This window comes from Stylophora pistillata, chromosome 3 (assembly GCF_964205215.1).
Source record: "Stylophora pistillata chromosome 3, jaStyPist1.2, whole genome shotgun sequence".
Classification (NCBI taxonomy): domain Eukaryota; kingdom Metazoa; phylum Cnidaria; class Anthozoa; order Scleractinia; family Pocilloporidae; genus Stylophora; species Stylophora pistillata.
In genome coordinates this window covers 44,389,576-44,410,964 of record NC_142521.1, presented here as the reverse complement: position 1 = coordinate 44,410,964, position 21,389 = coordinate 44,389,576, and the positions used below count along the sequence as shown (strand labels likewise).

The following is a 21,389-nucleotide window of genomic DNA, read 5'->3' as shown; positions in this document are numbered from 1 at the left end:
ATAGACCCAGTTTGACTTCTCATGAACTGGCCCAGCTGATTGAGTAACAAAGATTTAACCTCAACTAAATTCCGGTATCTCCAGGACCCACACTTTAGAATTAATCAAAGAATTGATAAAGTATAAAATTGATGCCGCCATAAAGAAATGAAAGCGACATTGTATCTAGTCTGCAGAGCTGGGTAATTTTGGCCAGCGAGTGCGCAGTATTTTCTTAGAGAAAATTATGGCCGTCATCTTTGATTTTAGTGGAAACAGAAGGCTGGGTAGAGAAAGAGGGTAGAGATTTGTACCAAGTGGGTGAGCGACAGTGAAAAACAAAAACAAAACAAAAAAAACCAAGAAGAAGAAAGAGGGAGGTGAGAGTGGGGAAGTAAATAGACATAGCCGGTTGAAAAAGCGACCATGCGCTTTTTTTAACTCGCCCTGATAAAACGCCTGCGCTGCATTTTGAAGGGAAAATAACATGTTTTTGACAAGATTTTAAAAAAATGATGGATGTGCGTATATTACCACGGGGAGCAAAGAAAGTAATGATCCGTATAGTCCCACGGACGGCATAACTTAAATGTCGTTATGTCTTTGTTAATTAATGGTCCTAGAACCGCTAGCGCTCCCACCAGCTGATCCACCATCGCCAGATGAATGAATGATCAAGTACGCGTTCTGGTGCTGAGGCTGGCGGTGCATTAGAAATATAATCATGATGATGATGTTAAAGGCGACTATAGCTGGACGCACTGTACATGTACTTCATTTGACACTCTAACCAGCTTATGCTTTCTGATCGACAAGGGAATAATATTTTCCCCTACTATCTCATCGAAGTAGGTGTACCAGTTGAAAAAGATATTTAAAAATTGGTTTTGAATTGTCTACTCTAAGGTATTATGAAAGTTTGATTGCCGAAAAAATCAAAACTTCCTCTCTTCGAACCGAAAAGATTGTAATAAACGCTGTATTCTTTTTCACATGAAACAAAAAATTTCTTTTATCTAAAACATGACGTCAATTATGTACAATGCAATGATGTGAAAATTAACTTAATGTTTTTCATCACATTCCGATTATCAGAAAAGTAGATCTGATGATTACTTTCACTATGCGACACTATGCGATTCTATCATCTTAAGTGCTCCCAAGGGGTCTGGAGATAAATTTTAAGTTGAAACCTAAATGTAAGGTTAACCAACAGAAGAAGAGTGGAGGTCGGAGAACTTTGCAATTTCAATTTGTAAGAACATCTAAAACTCTGCGAGGATGCCGAGTAAAAACAACTGAGCTAACAACTGAGCTAACAAGCTAACTGGGAGCTTGTTGTTATGTTGGTTCGTATTAAACGTACATCAATTTCATTGAATGGATATGGCATCGACGGGTTTAATACGAACCAACATAATAACCTGCTCCCAGTTGGCTTGTTAGCTCAGTTTGTAGAGCACTGCACCGGTATCGCAGAGGTAATGGGTTCAAACCCCGTTGGGCCTGAATTTTTTTCAAGCCTTATTTCCACTACTACATAAGATAGGATTCATTACTGCGAGGATCACTTTCATACTCACATTGACATCGACCTTCAACTGAACAACAGAAAGCGCCATCAGCGTGATGTCCACTGAATGTTAGACTCACAATTCTTTATAAAGTTATTGTCATCGTTATACATACATACTTTATTCGTCCCAAATGGGCTTTTCAGAATAAAGAAATAATTGAAAATATATACTAATAAATTAATGAGCTAATTAACTAGTAAATCAGAAAACATAATCAAATTAATTAATTAGATAAATAACTTAAATAACAAAAGTAAAAAAGTCTCCAAAAAGTTTGAGGTAAGGCTTCTCTTTAGGCAACGTTTGAAGTCCTTCAGTGTCGGTTAGTTATCGAAAGGTCAAAGTACGATTAACTCGGCCAATGAATACGACACTGATGCATTGAATACTTTTTGTGCAACACGGGTTTAAAAACTCAAAATTTTACATAGAATGTATGAGCTCATTAGCGCTTTTGCCACCCAGAAATTTTGCAGTTTTTGATGGACTATTTCTCCTTGAATATTACACCCAAAGAGCTAAAATTTTCACCATGTACTAGGGTTTTCTAGCTCTTTAGCTGCCTGAAGTCAATTTGTATCTAACATGCTTCCTTCTTTGCGCAAAGCCGTTTGCAAATGAGCAAAAATGTAAACAATGACGTCAGCATGAATCCGCCTATAGAATCGTTGCTAATTAGTGTACATTGTAGTGTGACCGTGATATGAATTATGCAAAAATGCTAGCAGGTATAAAACTCGTGAATTTTGGCTCTACATGATCATTACTTGGATTAGTGTGTGCGCGATTAGAGAACTTTGTTTTTACAGAACCGAGTAGTTAACAATTGTATTCTTTCCATTCTGACAATCACACATGGAAATCATATGAAAGGTTTAAGTTTACTAACCTTCATACAAATCCTGCTTTGGAAGTGTGTCTTCTACTTGACCTTAGGTTATTTTACAAATGTTTTCGTCGGAAAACTCACCTGAGCCCGGAACCAGTAGTGGTGCACGTGCCCTAACGTATTCAGAAGTCGTGCAAGGAATATCTGCACCTCTGGACAATGACTTTTAGCATCGTTAACAAAAGCAAGATTTCGAGGAAGCCACGCGGGTTTCCTTGGAGACGTCGCTTAATGACGTTCCGCTGGTAAGTAGATTTATGTTCATTGCCGTTCATTATATTTTTTGCTGACGATTCGAGTAAAACCTGGAGAAAAAAGCTTAGTCACCCTTATCAATCTTAATTTTAGAGATGTAAGAGTGAATCTGAAGACAGCCTAGATAAGACAACCCCTGGATTTAACCATGCACGTGGCCGTGGGAAGGTAAGCTAAAACATTCAGTAATGAGCATGTAAAAACTTAGGTTCAGTAAGAACGGAAAATAATATTTTTATGGTCGTTACTTTACTCCCTTCTTTAGAGTGAGCGAGACACGGGAAGCAAAGGGAAGTCTGATTTTGTTTGCTCGCGCGCGATTTTTTAGTTGCGCAGGGCTTTTTCACTTTTTCCCACAATCTTAATGCCTTGAACAGGCTAAATTGAAAGCGCTTCCGATGAATTTTTTATGGTTGTGCGGCAGAAAAATGATACACAAGTGAAGCAGGAAATATGGGAAGAAGGTGAATCAGGAGTTCCTCACTTGCCAAGTACATTTGATCCCTACCAAGTAAATGCGGAGAACCATATAATTCTTCCAAATAAACTCCCCTTCCTCCCATCCACTGCAAAAACCGGGAATTAAGCTTTTTTTTCCACAACGAACGCTACCACCACACCTCACCTCATATCCAATGTAAGGGAATAAGTGCTAAATATCCTTGAATTTTTTATAATCCTAGATGTCACAAAAACCAATCGATGTGACTGACATTATGGATTCACCACCAAAGAAGAAAAACAAAAAAGCGAGCAGGTGAGTGTCATCTTTTTTTGTTTTAATGCAGGGGGGAAGGGGACAAAGTTAGGAGGCTATGGATCGAAAATTTAGAGACCAAATTGTGCGAAAATGCCAGTTAAAATTAAATGAATTTAGTATAGGTAATCGCATGGCGTGCAATTTGGTACAAATATCCACGAGTAGATTTTTTAATATTTATAACACTGTACGAGCGTAGCCAATTTCATTCGTTACTCAGGTTTTTTGCGAGAATGACGCTTGAGATTTGAAATTTCGAATTTCTCGCGTCGCCCTTTCCGAGAAAAGTTTGCTTAGAATACAAACAAGACATTTTCGATCTTTCCATTTAAGAAAATCCCCGATTATATGCCGAAGGTTTCCCCGAGGATTTCGCAATACACCATACAGACACCAAACACCGAATGAATACCGAAGAGTTGTTAGGCTTTTCATTATCTGAACGTTCCATTCTTCGTGATTTTGAACGAATAAGCCAGTGGCCGTGACCACAGGAAAGTGTTGAAATGTTACACTTGTTTTTAATTTCTAAATTGTTAGCATTTAATTGACAACTGAGCTCATTTATTCCTCAACTGAAGTTGATTTGCTGGTCCCTTTGTTACATTCACTCTCAGTTCTGGTGCAACTCGTGGGAAAGACGTTCATGAAGTCCTTTACACTGACATTGACACCGACGATCAATTGAACCAAGCCACTACTTTCTTCATGCGAAGGTAAAACAATTTAAGTCTGTCGTAATAATGTAAATTGCAACCAGAACTGGGTGTTAAGTTGGTATTATGGAATACTAATACTGAACTTGCTCTATGCTTGATAATTCTTAGGCAAAAGGATCTCAAGTCGAGTAATTTGTTTACATGTACCAAAACTTTTTTAAAAGTTTAAGATATTTTTTAGATCTTAAAACATCTAAAATACCTGCTCTGGGGGATTCTTACTTCATGGTCTCATAGTCTGAATGTTGTTTTTCATTTTAAATCACGCACAGAACCCTTTACGCCCTGATAGGGATCAGCGTGAATTTGTATTCATATTTTGTATTGATATTTTGATTTTTGTATCCTTAATTAAACGAATAAAAAGGTTTAAAACACTGGGGAATTTTGTCTGTCTTTATATTTATTCGCATCACTTTTTTAATTAGTATTTTAAAATGGATCTCTTTTTCCAGGAAATCGAAGGCAAGGACAATGGAAAAGAGTGAGTTGGAGAGTGACGTGAAACCTCTTTAGGAAGGTTCGTCGTCTTCCTAAGACGATAAAAATGATAAAACGAAGAAAAAACAGCGCAAGATATCCCTTGATACATGGGAAAATGTCGAGAGGCAATCAGTGGGACGGTTGCCAGTCGGAATCGACGGCTTAACCATTTACGAGATTAAGGGATTCGTACCCGATAAACTTGAATTGCTTCAAGACGAAAGAAAATGGAAGAAAACCTGCCCTACTTTCTGGAGGGGGCATACTCGCACACGATTTTCGGACTGTAAAGGTTCCGTTAAGTGCACCAAGGAACACTGTCCATTTAAGATGCAGTTCGGGGTAACCAACACCACTCAGTTCGAAAAAAAGCTTTACGGGAAACAGGTGTGCAAAGGATGCGGCAGTGACGGCGCTGCACTTGCGCTGCACGTCGGTACCTTAGTTACGGGAGAAATAAGGTTACCGTCTATCACATTGGGGAACACACATGTCCTGTTACCTCGATACAGAAAAAAAAGACATCAAAACTGTCGAACAACTGATAAGGGGCAACCCAAATATAAAGCCTTGTGAAATACAGTCTACCTCTGTTCTTTCCGCCTTTCAGCGAGAAATGGACTGGGACGAGGTTGAGAAAGAAGCCGCTGCCATCATCGACAAAAAACGTATGTCTAATATAAAGCAGAAGGTTAAAAGAGAAATTGAGCCGTTTGGCCATAACTTTGAGGCCGTCGTCTCGTTCAAAGAGTATTTTGATAAACGGGATTTGTTATATATCTATAAGGTAAACGACAGAAGAGGAAATCCCGACAAGCCCTCTTTTGTCTTCAAAACTAGTTCTACAAAAGCAAAAATTGCTTTAAGCATGTACAAAGACGGCCAGAACTTTATGAAAAACGAATTCTGTTTTTTGACGGAAAGCGAAAACGTTGCAGGGGTTTTATAACCTTAACTACATCAGTATATCATCCATTGTTACGAAAGCAGATCCCTCTGGCGATCATGGAAACAGAGAGAGAGGATACAACAAATGTAGAATTGTTTCGGACGCTTTTTAACGAGGCGCTGGGAAAAGTGGCAAACGATCCTTTAATAAACACACACACACACACACGCAGTGGGCGGTATATATATCTTATTTACCAAGCGCGAGGGCCGCACTGGGAGAATATCGGCCCGAGGTCTTGACAGTAGGGACCGAGCGCAGCGAGGTCCGTACAAAAAAGGCCGAGGGCCGATGTTCTTCCAGTACGGTCCCGAGCAAGCTTGGTTAATAAGAGATTTATTACACGACTGAAGTTCAAAGGGACACAAGTGCGGTATCATTCGGGACCATTCGGGAGAGTGCCCGGTCCAATACTGAGAGAATATTGACCGGCAATAGAGCATTTTGATTGGTTGATTTTAGTTATTGGCCCTCTGACTTCCCGAGTCGTGTAATAAGGTGCCTCAAACCTCGTCTGCCCCAGATATAATCGTGTATCTGAGGGAGGGAGAACTTTTAGCGTGTCCGCAACCAGGCTCTGGAACTCTCTGCCCATTAACCTTAAGAAAGTAACATGTGTAACCTCATCTAGAAAGGCTATTTATAGACATTTTTTAACCAGATACAATAACGTTGATCATTTTAGCGCAACTGAAACTTTATTTTATTCATAGTTTTATGCTAATCCAACATTTCATAACCTTCCTCTCGCTCGACCTATCCCAGCAGTATTCTTATTGTAATTATAGTTTGTAGATATTCATTATGAGAATATTTTTATAAGTGTAATATAATTTTTACTATTGTTAGTCCTATTCATACATATATCTTATTAACCAAGCGCGAGGGCCGTTCTGGGAGAATATCGGCCCGAGGTCTTGACAGTACGGACCGAGCGCAGCGAGGTCCGTACAAAAAAGACCGAGGGCCGATATTCTTCCAGTACGTTCCCGAGCAAGCTTGGTTAATAAGAGATCTGTTACACGACTGAAGTTCAAAAGGACACAAGTGCGGTATCATTCGAGACCATTCGGGACAGTACCCGGTCCAATACTGAGAGAATATTGACCGGCAATAGAGCATTTTGATTGGTTGATTTTTGTTATTGGCCCTCTGACTTCTCGAGTCGTGTAATAACTACACTTGTACTTCATTTCTTTACGACATGTACGACATGTATTTTGTTACTTAACTTTGTTTAATAAATTTACTCTGAGGGCCACTAGTTACTCAGTTGAAGCACTGTCCCGTGTCACCCTCGTTAAATAAAGTTGATTGATTGATTGATTGATTGATTGATTGATTGAATAAAATTCAATCCAATCGGTTGGTGCAGCGATATGGCGGTTGCTAACCTAGCAGGTATTACGAGGGTTTATGGCAATGCAGGCCTAATGAAATCGTGTGAGTTCCACTTCAAGGACCATCGCAACAAAAAAGCACAAAAACTAGACCCTGATAGTGCGGAAGAGTTTAAGGGACTTTGCGATAGACTATTGCACAGTACGACCGTGGAAGGTTATGAAGCTGCAAAAGGACTCGTACACAATTTCGTCAGCGCAAAAGAAGAAAGAGATTTCTTAGTAGATTGGGTTTCTTGGTAGCACGACAGACGTGGGTTCATTTTTCGCGCATTTTCTGTTCAAGATGCACCACAGATGAATCAAGCAGAGGTGATCCACGCTGGTTGGGCGCACAGAGACCGCCCCAATTTATCACTGCTAGATGCATGCCAAGCGAACACACGAGATTCTTTGTTGCTTGAAGTTGAACTTAAAAGCTACCAGTCCGGTTCCACATCAGGTGGAAGTAGCCCTTCTTTTGCTGATCGGCAGAGGAGGAGACATGCTAGCCAGATAAATAAAGCCAGATAAATAAAGCCCGATAACTAAAGCCCGATAACTAAAGCCCGATAACTAGAGCCCGATAGCTGGAGCCCGGTAGCTAGAGCCCGATAGCTAGAGCCCGATAGCTAGAGCCCGATAGCTGGAGCCCGATAGCTAGAGCCCGATAGCTAGAGCCCGATAGCTAGAGCCCGATAGCTAGAGCCCGATAGCTAGAGCACGGTAGCTAGAGCCCAATAGCTAGAGCCCGATAGCTAGTGCCCGATAGCTAGAGCCCGGTAGCTAGAGCCCGATAGCTAGAGCCCGATAGCTGGAGCCCGGTAGCTGAAGCCCGATAGCTAGAGCCCGATAGCTGGAGCCCGATAGCTAGAGCCCGGTAGCTAGAGCCTGATAGCTAGAGCCCGATAGCTGGAGCCCGGTAGCTGAAGCCCGATAGCTAGAGCCCGATAGCTAGGGCCCGATAGCTAGGGCCCGGTAGCTAGAGCCCGATAGCTAGGGCCCGATAGCTAGAGCCCGATAGCTAGAGCCCGATAACTAGGGCCCGGTAGCTAGAGCCCGATAGCTAGAGCCCGGTAGCTAGAGCCCGATAGCTAGAGCCCGATAGCTAGAGCCCGGTAGCTAGAGCCCGATAGCTAGAGCCCGATAGCTAGAGCTCGATAGCTAGAGCCCGACACAATTCTCATCAACATTCATAATTTTTATTCTCTATTTAGTCTCGAAATTGTAAACATTTTACATATCCTGAAAGTGTTTTGAATACGCGTTGGGTAATATCAGTCGAAGATCGCAAATCCAGGAAAATTTCACGTTTCCCATATAGGAAAACTTTCATCTACATTTATTAAGTTTCATCTCCATTTATTAGTCTTGCAAAGGGGGGCATCATGCAAGACATAAAATAACAATAATAATTAACAAAATGAGTTATAAAATGTAAATATGGCTACCTTTGGCTACCTTGCGATTGAGCACTCTACACTGGGGTTGCCATGCACTTAGCCTTCGGGCGAAGCTCATCACCTTAGTTGTGATTTGAGCACTCTCGCATGGCAACATGCCTGCACTTGGTCCCACAAGTGTAGCGCCCAGGCAATGGTTTATTCCAGAGCTTGGCCCAGTGTCTGCACTGCACTGATGAGACCCACATAGGTCGAAACAGTGTGCACTGTCTGCAGTTATATATATATATATATATACACATGTGTTAAAGGTTAAATTCCTCTAATTGCATCTTGAAAATTAATTAATTTATCAATTCCTAAAACACTATTTGGTAAGGAGTTTCAGTCTTTGATTGTTCTACAATAAAATGAATTCTTATACGTTTCAGTGTTCCGTTTTATTTCTATGAATTTATCCTTATGATATGATCTTAACTGACGGTTTTTCCTCTTGATATAATTTGGGAGTTCCATCAGGACTTCGTCATGGAGAATCTTGTAGAACATGGTTAAACGTGCAGACTTTCTTCTTTTCTGTAATGGAGGCCAGTCCAAATCATTTAGAAGATTTGATACAGTCCCTGGTTTACGCTCCCGACAAATTTTTACAAAATGTGAAGATCTCTGAACAGCTTCAATTTGATTTACGTGTTTGTCCTTCCAGGGGTCCCAGACTGTGCTTGCATACTCGAGATGCGGTCGAACTAAGGATTTATATGACAGTTTTTTAATAGATTCAGGAAATTTTCCAAGATCCCTTTTTAAGAAACCCAAAGTTCTGTTTGCCTTGGTGCGACTTCAGTATCATGTGATTTTTTTTATCTTAGATAAGACCAAAAACGTTTTGTAGCTTTTGGTTTACCTGAAGGTTCCTCAGTAAATGACAGAAGCTCAGAAACATAATCATCATGTGCATCAGCAAGTTTTTTCTTGATAAGTTTCCTTAGATCTTTAAAATTTTTCCGATCAGAAGTATTCCCAGATCTCTTAGCTTTATTGTATAGCCTCTTTTTCTTCCTGATCAGTCGTCTAATAGTATTGGTTAACCAGGGCAGATTCCATCTACCACCAAGAGTCTTTTGTGGAATATGCTTTTTGATAGTGTCATTAACTGTGTCCTTAAAAAATTGGTAATTTTCAGTTACCGTCTTAGAAGTGGCTTTAGACGCAAGATATTCATCAAGATGTTTCTTCAAGTCATTTCTGACTGCTGACATGTTCCCATTTTTAAACATGAAGACTCTTCTTGGCTTCTTTTTATTGAGTGCTGGCTTCAGTTTTACGTCAAAGACAACAATGTCATGGTCACTCATTCCACATTCAATTTTGACATTGGATATCATATCTGGATCAGTGGAAAAGACTAAATCAAGGATATTGTCACCCCTTGTTGGCTTCTTAACATGTTGAGTCAAAGAGTGATCGTTGATAATGTCCAGCCTTGTTGTTTACCTTAAGACCATATGATGAGCTGGATTCTATGAGATAATTATCATCAGACCACGAAATACCAGGAAAGATGAAATCACCGGTCAACAAATCATTGGGTAAGGTTGGACGAGATTTTTCAGATAGATGACACAAAGCATAATCTAATGCCTCCAATGAGTGATATCTGAATCCGGTGGTCGATAAATTGAGCCAATATAGAGAGGCTTCATACCAGCAATTTTCAATTTGGACCAGATCCCTTCATAATTGCCAGATAATTCATGCTCTTGGGAGACTATTAGATCAGATGAAAAAGCTGATAGCACTCCTCCACCATGCATGTTCCTGTCTTTTCTGAAGATCGTATACCCCTTATCAACAATTTCATTTGAGTAGATAGAATCGTCAAGATGTGTTTCATTGACATTAATGATTGATGGTTTATGTTGATCAATAATTTTCTGGAATTCAAGACGTTTTGAGGTACTTCGAAGACTACAAGCATTAATTGATAAAACTCGAACTTTAACCAAACGAGAACTTTATTCAAACAAGGCATGTTCCGAGAATACAAACAACGCAATTTTTCCGAGAAAATCAAATACTTTCAAGTAATAGACTTGTACACTTCGCCAAACAACAGAACAATAGATGGAAATGAGCACGTATGAACCTGTATTTGCTGAGTCACAGCGTTGTTTCTGTTTTCGCATCACCTTGGGTGATGCAAAATGGCGGAATAATTTCATCCGTCGATCGGAGGAAAAGGCCGGAAATTTTGTAGCCTTGTGGCGAGGTCCCACTCTAACTTGGAAACAAAGGCATTTCACGATAGCACGCAGGAGAATTGACATTTGTAGTCGCACTTTTTGAAGATTCTGGCCCCTTGACGTATTTCCCTTACTCTCGCCATGTAACACTCCACCCTCGACGCTCGACCAAAAGGCAGACTCGTGTTATCAGCCGAAGCCGAAGGCTGAGGCTGATGAAACTAACCAAGACCTTGATTATTCCTGATATCACAAAAACCGAATCCAATACTTGTTTTATTATACATTGTTTTAAAGAAAATAACGCCAAACGCATTATCGCAGCGGAGACAGTTTATTTTCTAACACTTAAAAATGTACAACTGTGTGGTAAACAAATGTTCACTTGGGCTAATTCTTTCTTGTCGTGTGGCTCCTGGATATTACCAATTGAGCTAACCGCCTCCCGGTTAGCTCAATTGGTTGAGCGCCGGACTGTTGTACAGGAGGTCGAGGGCTCAAGCCCCGGCCGGATCAACACTCAAGATCTTAAAATAACTGAGGAGCATAAGCGTACGGGCCGGGGTGGCGGGGGGCTGCTGCCCCCCCAAACTTTGGGAAACTCAGATTTTTTGGGCAGCACGAGAAATTTGGGCAAAGCTAGTTTTTAAAGAAGCTTGCATGTGTCTGTGCATTTTTTCTCGAAGAGATATTTTCTGTTTCAACCTGAAGTCAGCGTTGCAAATAGGATCGATTTCCACCGTCTCCCGGGTCCGGTCTTTGATCTTCCCCTTCGGGGGGATGAGTGCGGGCTCATTTTCCCGAACAGTGGCTGGTAATCGAGTCTACGTTGTAAAGCCAGTTAAATTCACACGGGACAGTGGTTGCCAAGCACTGGATCACTTTCTGGTTATTTTTGAAGGGGATCATATGTTGATATATATATTTGTAATTTTGCTGTTGGGCACTCTGCTACACTGCACTAGCTAGTGTGGGGAGTTTCCAGTCGCGAATTAATTAGAGTCAATTCCGGCATAACTTTCTAGAATCATATTGTAGATTATCTACTGGAGACTCTCAGAATATCTGAGTCACGTGCTCGGCAAGCACTGTCTCGTGTGAAATTAACTGGCTTTACCACGTCCTTTGAAATCGTGCATAGTGCTGATCGGGATTTGTCCTGCCATTTCAGTTGTCATAGATAACAGTGTTCTGGAAAAGTCACAGAAGTCAGTTATCATGGATAGTGGTGCCCCAGATAAGTCAGATATCGTAGATGGTACGCACAATTCTTCCTTGGATACAAATGTATATAGTGGTACTTGCCAAAAGTCCGGTGATATAGACGAGGGCCCTCAGCAACCTATCTTGAGGTGCTACGACCCAAAAAAATTCGGCAGTGAATCTTTTTCTAGAGATTTCAATCCAGCCTGGTACAAACGTTATCCATGGCTGAGCTACAACTGTCAAACAAATACAGCGTGCTGCTACCCATGCCAGAAATACTTAAATGCCCACGATTTCACATTTGACAATTCGAAGAAGATAGAGCGTCTCACTAAACACCACAAGAGTGAGAACCATCAAACGGCCATGGCGACATGGATTGATAGCGGAGCAAATAAAAAGAAATATACTTCAATACTGAGCAAACTCCATGACTCACACAAACAATGTGTGAAGGAAAATCGTCCAGCAGAACGGTTCACGGCCAAACAGAACATCGCCCAACGGGGCCACGATGAACAACGTGATAGTTTGAGTAATGGCAGTGATGTAAATAGAGGCAATTCCTGGAACTAATTCACTTGCGGTGCAGGGACATAGCTTGGCTGAAAGATAAACTTGAAAGCCAGCTTCAGAAGCATGCACAGTGGACCTCTCCCGTGATACAAAATGAACTGCTACAAATTATCGCCGACCTCATTCGCGAGCGTATCACAAATGATGTGCGAACCAGTGGATGGTATCAGACATTAGCAGAACAGAACAAGTTTCACTCTGCCTTAGTTTTGCACTGAATGGAACGAAGAAAGAAGCATTCATTGGTTTCTACTCCACAAAATCAACCGAAGGCGAATTACTGTATGAACTGGTGAAATCTGCTATCACTGAACTCAATCTTGATCTCAAGAACACTGTTGGTAAAGCATTCGATGGGGCGGCTAATATGGACGGTGTACACAAGCAACTCTCGACAAGAATGGAAGAGTGCTCTCCGCTCGGTATCTACGTCCACTGTTACGGACATGTGCTCAGCCTCGCCCTTTAGGATACTATGACACAGATTGAACCATTACGAAACGCTCTGGGAACTATCCAGGCTCTGTACAACTTTTTAGAAGGGAGTCCCAAACGACACGCCTTGTTTAGTGACACAGCAGTACAAGGTGAGGATCTAAAACTGACGCTGAAGTCATTAAGTACCACGCGATGGTCATACCGGTAGAAAACCACAAAGGCCGTACACTGGCAAATGGAACGGATTGTAAAAGCCCTGCTCACACTGTCTTCAGACAAAGATCCAAAAACCTACTCTGAGAGCAGAGCCTTATTGAACGCCATTTGCGACTTAGACTTTGTCTTTGGACTGTGTGTACTGAAAGTAATCCTGAGGAACACTAATAGTCTGTGCCGATATCTTCAGGGGAAGACGGTCGACGTCATCTCCGCTCGTAGAAATGCCGACTTGACCATTCAGATCCTACGCCAGTGTCGGAGTGAAGAAAGTTTCAAAAGCGTATGGCAGTTAACATCAGCAGTGGGTCTGAAAATGAAGAATTGGCTGACCAATTCTCAGTTTGAACTACGAGAAACCAGGGCACCCAGACAAACGCCGTCCCGCCGCCTTCAAGCCCTTGTAGGTGAACACGCGCAAAGACAAACGCAGACACCGGAATCGCACCATCGTATAAACACTTACTATGCGTCCATCGACAAGGTGCTGTCCGAGCTTGAGCTCAGGTTTAGCGGAAATGACCAGGAAATACTCTGTGATTTGGGAAATATCTGTCAGAGTGAAACACCAGATAAAGAAAGCTTCTCCCGAGTTGGTAAATTTTACAAAATCGACGGGGAGATTCTGGAGGCCGAGCAGAAAATGTACGCGAGTTCTCGTCGTGTACGTGGATTAGGCTACATGACTGTTTCAGAAATGTTGCAGGCAATGCACGAGAATGATCTATTTGATATGTTCCCAGAGTTTTCTAGTGTGGTACATATCCTTGCAGTGATACCTGCTACATCATGTTCTGCAGAAAGATCATTCAGTGGGCTGCGCAGATTGAAAACCTACCTCCGCAGCACCATGGGGCAACAACGTGTTAGTAACATCGCACTTATTAACACTGAAAGGGAATATGCCAACTCTGTAGCCGAGAAAGACATGGATCGTATATTTGGCCGTCGAAATGGCAGAGACAGCTATTTCTTTTAACGTGTTTTATATGTACGCCTATGTTAGTGTATCATATGACGACTGTTTCGTAAAAATTTGGGAAACTTGCGAGAAATTTTTGGGCAAATGGTTTACCGCCCCACCTAGCAAAAAATTGCCCGTACGCCTATGTGTACGCTATACCATTCGACATTATGCTGAGCCAATTCACCCAAAGCTACACCGTTTGTGTGTACGTTGTGCTAATCCGTTTTACCCTGAGTCATTTGACGCAAAGCTACACCGTTTGTGTACTGTATTACAAATGAGTGCTAGACTATCCGCAATTTAGCTGGTCCGGCCATTTCACAACTTTATGTTCCAACTCGACATGGGCAACTAGACCTTTTGTCATTTGGCTAAACTATTTATATTTAGGATGTTCTGTTTCATAAAGGAAACCTAGACTGTCTATAATTTGGCCATGCCATTCCTCTATTAGCTATGCTATCCTGCAGCTGATCCTTAAACCATCTTTGTATTTACTGATCTATTTGACATCCTTGTATATTTGGTGGTGAAGGCCGCCCATACCTCGATTTAGTGAAGTACCAAGGGACTTGTAATATTATAGGAAGGAGCAAGACGAGGCAAATATAAATGTCAACAGAAAGACAGGTCTTTTTAATCAAGATGGCGGATCTCTCTCCATGTGCTAGTCCCGTGACATACGTACACATAATACACAGGGCTACCATACTACAGAACTGAGGAAGTTCGTTCCTTATATCGAGGATTCGTTTATATCGAGGTTCTATGGCATACATCGTGACATTCTACTGTTACTTTAGCCTGGATAAAAACTAAAGTATCGTTCGTTATACCGAGGACTTCGTTATATAGAGGTTCGTTAAATCGAGGTTCCACTGCAGTATATGGATTTGGTGGATTTTGATAGAGTTGTTATCATTTTCATCAGATGTCGTCTCTTGATTTGCATATAATTGCCTTTCCGGTTCGTTTTCGTAGTTTAAGGCCTGGGTCAGGAGATTAAATTGCCTTAACAAAATAAACAGCCATATCTCCATAAATAAACAGCCGATTTCGCTGAAAATTTCAGGGACGATAGATTTCCATACGAACTTTTACCTTATGGCAACAAAACCGACGACGACGGTCACGTGATCAAAACGCTACTCAAGCGGTTTTTATCGGAATTGGTAAGATTTACACACACTCGTTACCGATCAATGAATGAGAAAAATACTCAATAAAAAATGCTAGCCATCTACGTTTGGAATGAATTTCCTTCGTTCCTTAAAAAAGAGATTAGAGATTTTTAGGAGTTGAGAAGGAACTTTTCTCAACTTAATGGCCTTTAGATTGTTATCAACTCTACTCGGCACTTCATTCCAAACGAGAAGATAACGTTTATCAACACCTTCTTCCATTTCGCTAAAAATAACTGCTTGAAATGGAAACTTCGGCACCGGCGATAGCATTCTGACTACCCCTTTTTCAACTACGAAAGAAGTAGCCATTTTGTTTCTTTTCGATCATAATAAATGATCAAGACTTGACCACCACATTATACCGCTGACCAAGAAGGCGCAAATCAAATATGATGGTTATAGTCGTCAGGTCGATCACCGGACAAATATCTGATGGGAAAGTAAAACTGCTGGCTTAGCGAACCAAAAAACGAACGAATTATTATTTACTGTTCTAGTATTGTATGTTTTCATCTCCTGTAATTGTAAGATACTGAAATGCTTCAATAATATTACTTCAAATTGTTTGTTGCTTTTTTCGCAATTTCCACGTCCGTGACCGAAAGAAAATAAAAGATGCTAAAATAAATTAAGAGATGTACTGTGGGACCCACTGCATGGGTTGTTGTTTCCCTTGAAGTCATATATACAACAGCTTTAATTTTTCTCTTCACATGACAGCAAAATCAACCCACAACATGGACCAAAATTGAGCCACAGGAAGAGGGAGGTGGAAGGGAGAAATAACTGCTATTATTAAAAATTGGATCATTGGATAATGCAATTCAAGACTTTTCATTGGCTCAGCCATTATGGTATATGAGCCAATATACCATAATCTAATATCTGTACATTGTAACATCTGGTTTCTTCTTACAAAATAAAGTCGAGAAGATTTGTCTAATATCTTGGGGGCGTTTTTTTAATAAAACAATTATTCCACTCGCGCTTGTTGGATATGAGATGATTATAGCCAACTCGGCGCTACGCGCCTCGTTGGCTATCTATCATCTCATATCCAACGCGTGCTCATGGAATAATTGTTAAATATTAGTGCTCCATGTGTTTAAAAATTATAACCCCGCTCTTAGGTCTTATGAAAATCTGTTGGTAAGAAATGAACAGGGATTTCAACTGGCCTGGCAGCAAGAAAAGGGTGAAAAACAAGGTTATTCAAACTTCAAATTCTCCCCTCCCACCCCATCTTGATGGAGAGATAATTTGCATGTGCACTTTGCACTGATTTCCTGTCGGCTCAGTTGGAGGCATCTGTCCAATTTCATGTCATACAAAATAACAAAAAAAGGCAAAAAAATATTGAGTGAAAGAGAAAATAGAAACAAAATGTAAATTGACATGGGGATTGACTAGGGATTGATTCACTCATGTTTATTTATGGAATACTAAGTCCCTTGCCCAAAAAAATTTTTCAAGAAAGGACAATGAATCAGAAAAGGCGTATAAAAGCCAGCAATTGGAAGAGAGATATCGGCTCTAAATGGAACATTTCAAAGAATATCCCCATTTACATGTGAGCAAAAGTAAGTGTTTCTTTCCATGAATCTTTGGAAGGTCACTAAATACTTACAGGTAGAAAAATTAAGCACAACTACAAAAAAGTATAATTACATCAATAGGTCTTTTTCTCAAGAAATATAAGTCCATTGATAGCCAAATTTCACAGTGGTCACCACCAGAAAAAATGCAACAGTATCTAAATGCATATTCTATGGAAAGCTGGAAGAAAACTGCCCAGGGTAAAAAACCTTTGCACTAAATAGAATGCAAATGCTGTCTCTTAACAACACCAGCAGAGAGTAGCCTCTTCAAAACAAGCACAGGTTGTGTGGCGAGCAGAAGCGAGGCATCCACAGAAGTAAAAAGTTGAGCCAAAGAGCTTTCAGGAAAAAACATCTTCAAACCAACACAAAAAGAAGTGAAAAACGTAGGGTCAGTGATATATAAGGAATTCAACTCTGAATGTAAGGAGCAACTGGGAAAGTCCTTTAGAGAAGTAATGTCCATGGTTTCCGAGGCTGGGTCGACAAAGAAAGTTTCACCTGTTGAGGCAAAAAAAAAAAAGAATCTGTAAAGAAGAGAGAAAATTAAAAATAAAATGTAGAAAATTCCTGAAAAAAAAAAAATCATGTCAACCTTCACCTGGCTCAACAAACATATTTTGCAACCAGGAAAAGGCAAAGAATGGTAGAATGTTTTGAAACCATTGATGAAGCAAAAAGGAGGGTAAAAAATGCCCCAAAGCAGAACACCTGAAGTCATACAGCCTGAAAAATTACACAACAACCTAAACCACAACCCCAAATCCAGATATTGTGCCAAAAGGTGTGAAAACCACCTAGCAAAAATACAAGTTCTTGTCCTGAAGGCCACTAGGCAACTACAGTCTGATACAAAAGTATGGGATGCAACCTTCTTAATGCAGAATAACTGGCTTCCCAATGCTAATGACTGTGAGTTATCAGATGAGGTAATAAGTACTCTTCACAAGAAAAAAGTTGCTCTGAAATTGCTACAATCCTGGAAGATGATTACAGTACATTTATAAAGTATTTTGATCAAGCATTCTTACCTAATTTTATTCCCTTAAATGATTTAGTCAGTTCATTTAAAAAAGGTAATAAGTTGCTTGAAAGTGATTGTTGTCCATCATTTTTACCACCAAAAGCTTCAGATTGAGAGCAAATTTGTCACTAGTAATTAACACTTATTTACTAATTGCTCACCTTCATCATAAGCGAGCCAAAGTTTATGTTTGACTGCAGAATAGCTGTGCTGTTGAGCTATCTTGTCCCTATGGATTTAAAAAAATACACTGGGAACATGAAATTAGAAAAGAAGTCTCAGGAAACAGTTTACATTACTTGGCTTAAAATACTACCATAACTTAGATGGCTTTAATTTCACAAGTTGCACAACATGCACTGATGAATGTGGAAGTTGTATAAGAATTTAAGTAAAAATCATAGTTAAGAGGTAATGGTCAGATTCCTATTTGCCATGTTCATGTATGATTGAGAATGTCTGTGTTATCCGTCACAGGCTGGCGAATCAGTCATTGTTAACTAAGTTTAAAGACGACATCCCAATTTAGTTTGTCACCTCTCTTGAGATCGATTCAATCTAAAACATAGATATGTATACTTCAAATTTCGCTACACATGTATAAGAACACAACTGTTGACGCAAAGCTTTTTGCCTTGTAGATTGAGTAATGAACTCTCTTTGTTGAAGCTCATATAAATACATTTACCCACAAAAGTGTTGTACTATATATCACCGTTAAATTTCTAAGTCGGGATTGAGCCGAGGCATTTAAATTTGGTAAACAACAAAATTTACGCTACGGGTAAGTTTTCACTCCGCGGTTTATCAATTTCCACCTCATCCTACACTGACCAGAATGGAAAATTTCCGAAACATACCAAAACATTTGTAATCTATAATTTAGTAAACGAAAAAATGCGCTTTCCTTGAATGAAACATTCGTTACTTGGATTTACGCCTCAGAGCATTATGGAAGCTACGGCAAATTAGAGCTAATTTGCTGAATGAAACACAAAAATACCACTCACCTCAGCTGTAGACCTCACATCTGCACGAAAACAACGTCTTCTAAAAAAATTACGGTAGATAAATCCATGTTCGCCTTCCCAAAAGCGTAAAGGCTCTCTGATCTAACCTTCGATCGCACCATTCGGGAATGGCCGCCATTTTTTTAAGTCTTGAAACTCTGCTGGGGGTCTCAAACCAAGATAAAACCCAGGCCTCAAACTACTTGAGTGACTTTATTTTCCAGTGAAATGGTCCGAAAACGGATTAAGAAGATTTTGTTAGCTTTATTCCTTGGGATGGCAACTTGTGTATCTTTCCAGCTACACTATTCATGGAAGAATTTTTTCCCCCTTCACGCTTCAGGAGAGGAAGTCGATCCAAAGCAACGAGAGATCGAATTACAAAGACCGACAACCACCATGACAACCTCAACAGAATCATTAACAACAACTTTAATTTCGCCGCATATCAAGCATAGAACGTTTCTTATAACCAAGAGATCTTGTATGAAACAATACGATCTCCTTATGATTATCTCATCCGCTCCCGCTAATTTTAAAAGAAGAAATATTATTCGCAAGACTTGGGCTTTCGAAAAAGCTTTTCAACCAAGATGGACAACGGTTTTTCTCGTCGCTCAAACACGAGATGAAGCTGTATCAGACGCATTGTTAAAAGTAGATGAAGCCCACAAAGACCTTGTGCGAGCTAACTATTACGAACACTACTGGAATCAAACTCGAAAGATACAAATGGGCTTCGAATGGGCAGTAACTTATTGTAATTTCTCGTTTCTTTTGAAGCTAGACGACGACGTGTTCGTGCATATCCCAAGAGTTCTCTCCTTCTTGAGTGCGCCCAGCACGCCGAAGAAAAAGCTTTACGCTGGTAATCACTACACAAATAATATTCCTTTTAGGGGAGGTAAATGGAAAGTAACTTACGAAGAATATAACCAGACAAGGTATCCGGATTTTTGTCCTGGCTTTGGATATATTTTATCTCACGACGTTGTAAGTGCATTTGTTGACACGTTCTCTTCTTTTCCGTATTTTCGACTAGACGATGTTTACGTTGGCATGCTAGCCGATAGGAACGGAATTAATGTCACGAACAATAACGGATTTGAGGTATGGCATCCACCTGGACATGTTTGTGTTCCAACAAGTTCTACTTTAGTTAGGCATGATGTCGGAGAAGAGTGCCAGATGAAAATGTTCAAGACAGTTCTGTTCCCTGATTAGTTCAAAATTACTTCATTAAACATATGTTACTGACCAGCCAGAGGTCCGTATTGGGAAAATCTGTGCCCGAGGTCTTGGACTCAAGACAGAGGGCACAGTTTTTCCCAATACGGACCGACCTATGCTGGTCAATAACATTTTTATTTTTTCTAGCACATAAAAAATGATTGCCATAAGAACCCGAATGATTTAGGGCTACAATTACGGGTTTAATTACGGGAAAATCCTCCATAAACTTAACAATTTGTTAGCGAGTGGATGATAAATAAAACAGACGTTATCAAAATTAAAGAGAACGCTTTCACTGAAACATTTTTTTTTTGTAAAGGTAACTTAAAAGGCTTCCGAGCAAACTTTAAAACATTTTTTGATAAGTAACTGTCATGATGTGACACCTGTAAATTGAAGAGGAAAAAAGCGTACGCCTTTGAATAAACAACAATACTGGTAGGACAATCACGCACGAGTTAAATGACTATGCGACGATCTTCTCGTAAAAAAAAAACACTCGGAGATCTTTCGGAAAGTATTGATTACTTCCAACGACGATTAATATTCGAAGATTTTTACCTCTATTCCGTTTTAAATGTCAGGGGAAATCAAATTGTAAGTGAAGGCGAATGTGTGCTTTGGAGTTGTCAGTCTGCTTGTTTGTTTCTGTAATGGTGTGTGTAAATCGGTTTTTCTTCCACCGAAAAGCTGAAGTCATGGAGACTCTTTCCAGCTAGACACAAGGGGATTTAATGTGACTTTTGCTTATCGAATTCCTTCGGTTACTGTTGTGAAATTTACGGTAGAAATGTCCAAATTCAAGGGACTTGCAAAGAATAGGCGAAAGTGTATTTATAGAAGAACTCAAAACTTCCCTCAACGTTTCACAAACGAACGAAATGTGTTGAAGAATTCAGATATTAACGATTAAGAGTCACATGGATTAACGTAATCGTTAACTGTAACTACCTCTCGTTTTAAATTTCTGAGTTACTTTTGGTGAAGAATTATTTAATAACAAATCGTTTCTAGGCCGCTCGGAAATTCTGCCCAGCCGGCAAAATGAGATATATTTGTGAAAATTGTAGCGAAGCTTGAGATGTTCTGCGAAATTACTCAAGCGAAACGGATACCGCCCGCCGTGTGCGGGCTGGATGGGGAGAATACTGACCGCGCTCGGAACCAATCAGATTGCAGGATTCGTAGAATACCGCCCGCTCATGAACTGAGAAAAAAATAATAGTTTAATATCTGTTCTTTGTCGATGTGGAGTTGCTCATAGCCCTCTTGTTTTGAATGACGAAGGGCTAAAGCTCGAA

The 21,389-nt window shown here is 40.2% G+C and overlaps 1 protein-coding gene, 2 long non-coding RNA genes and 2 pseudogenes across 3 annotated transcripts; 4 read left to right on the top strand and 1 right to left on the bottom strand.

Moving 5' to 3' along the window:
• The first annotated feature begins 2,582 nt into the window (after window positions 1–2,582).
• On the top strand, window positions 2,583–4,176 carry LOC148736312 (uncharacterized). The gene is made up of 3 exons (XR_015998274.1): window positions 2,583–2,868; window positions 3,384–3,457; window positions 4,078–4,176. It is a non-coding gene; the product is annotated as an uncharacterized LOC148736312 (long non-coding RNA).
• A 477-nt stretch (window positions 4,177–4,653) lies between these two features.
• On the top strand, window positions 4,654–7,524 carry LOC148736311 (uncharacterized; annotated as a pseudogene).
• Window positions 7,525–12,578: 5,054 nt separating this feature from the next.
• LOC148736310 (zinc finger MYM-type protein 1-like) lies at window positions 12,579–14,078 on the top strand (annotated as a pseudogene).
• A 2,505-nt stretch (window positions 14,079–16,583) lies between these two features.
• LOC148736309 (uncharacterized) lies at window positions 16,584–19,011 on the bottom strand. Its single transcript, XR_015998273.1, has 3 exons — window positions 18,856–19,011; window positions 18,007–18,074; window positions 16,584–17,322 (listed from the first exon to the last, which is right to left on the bottom strand). It is a non-coding gene; the product is annotated as an uncharacterized LOC148736309 (long non-coding RNA).
• Window positions 19,012–19,049: 38 nt separating this feature from the next.
• LOC148736308 (beta-1,3-galactosyltransferase 5-like) lies at window positions 19,050–20,535 on the top strand. Its single transcript, XM_088751601.1, has one exon. The coding sequence runs from the start codon at window positions 19,084–19,086 to the stop codon at window positions 20,077–20,079; it is 996 nt and encodes a 331-aa protein (XP_088607727.1). The 5' UTR covers window positions 19,050–19,083; the 3' UTR covers window positions 20,080–20,535.
• The last annotated feature ends 854 nt before the right edge of the window (window positions 20,536–21,389 follow it).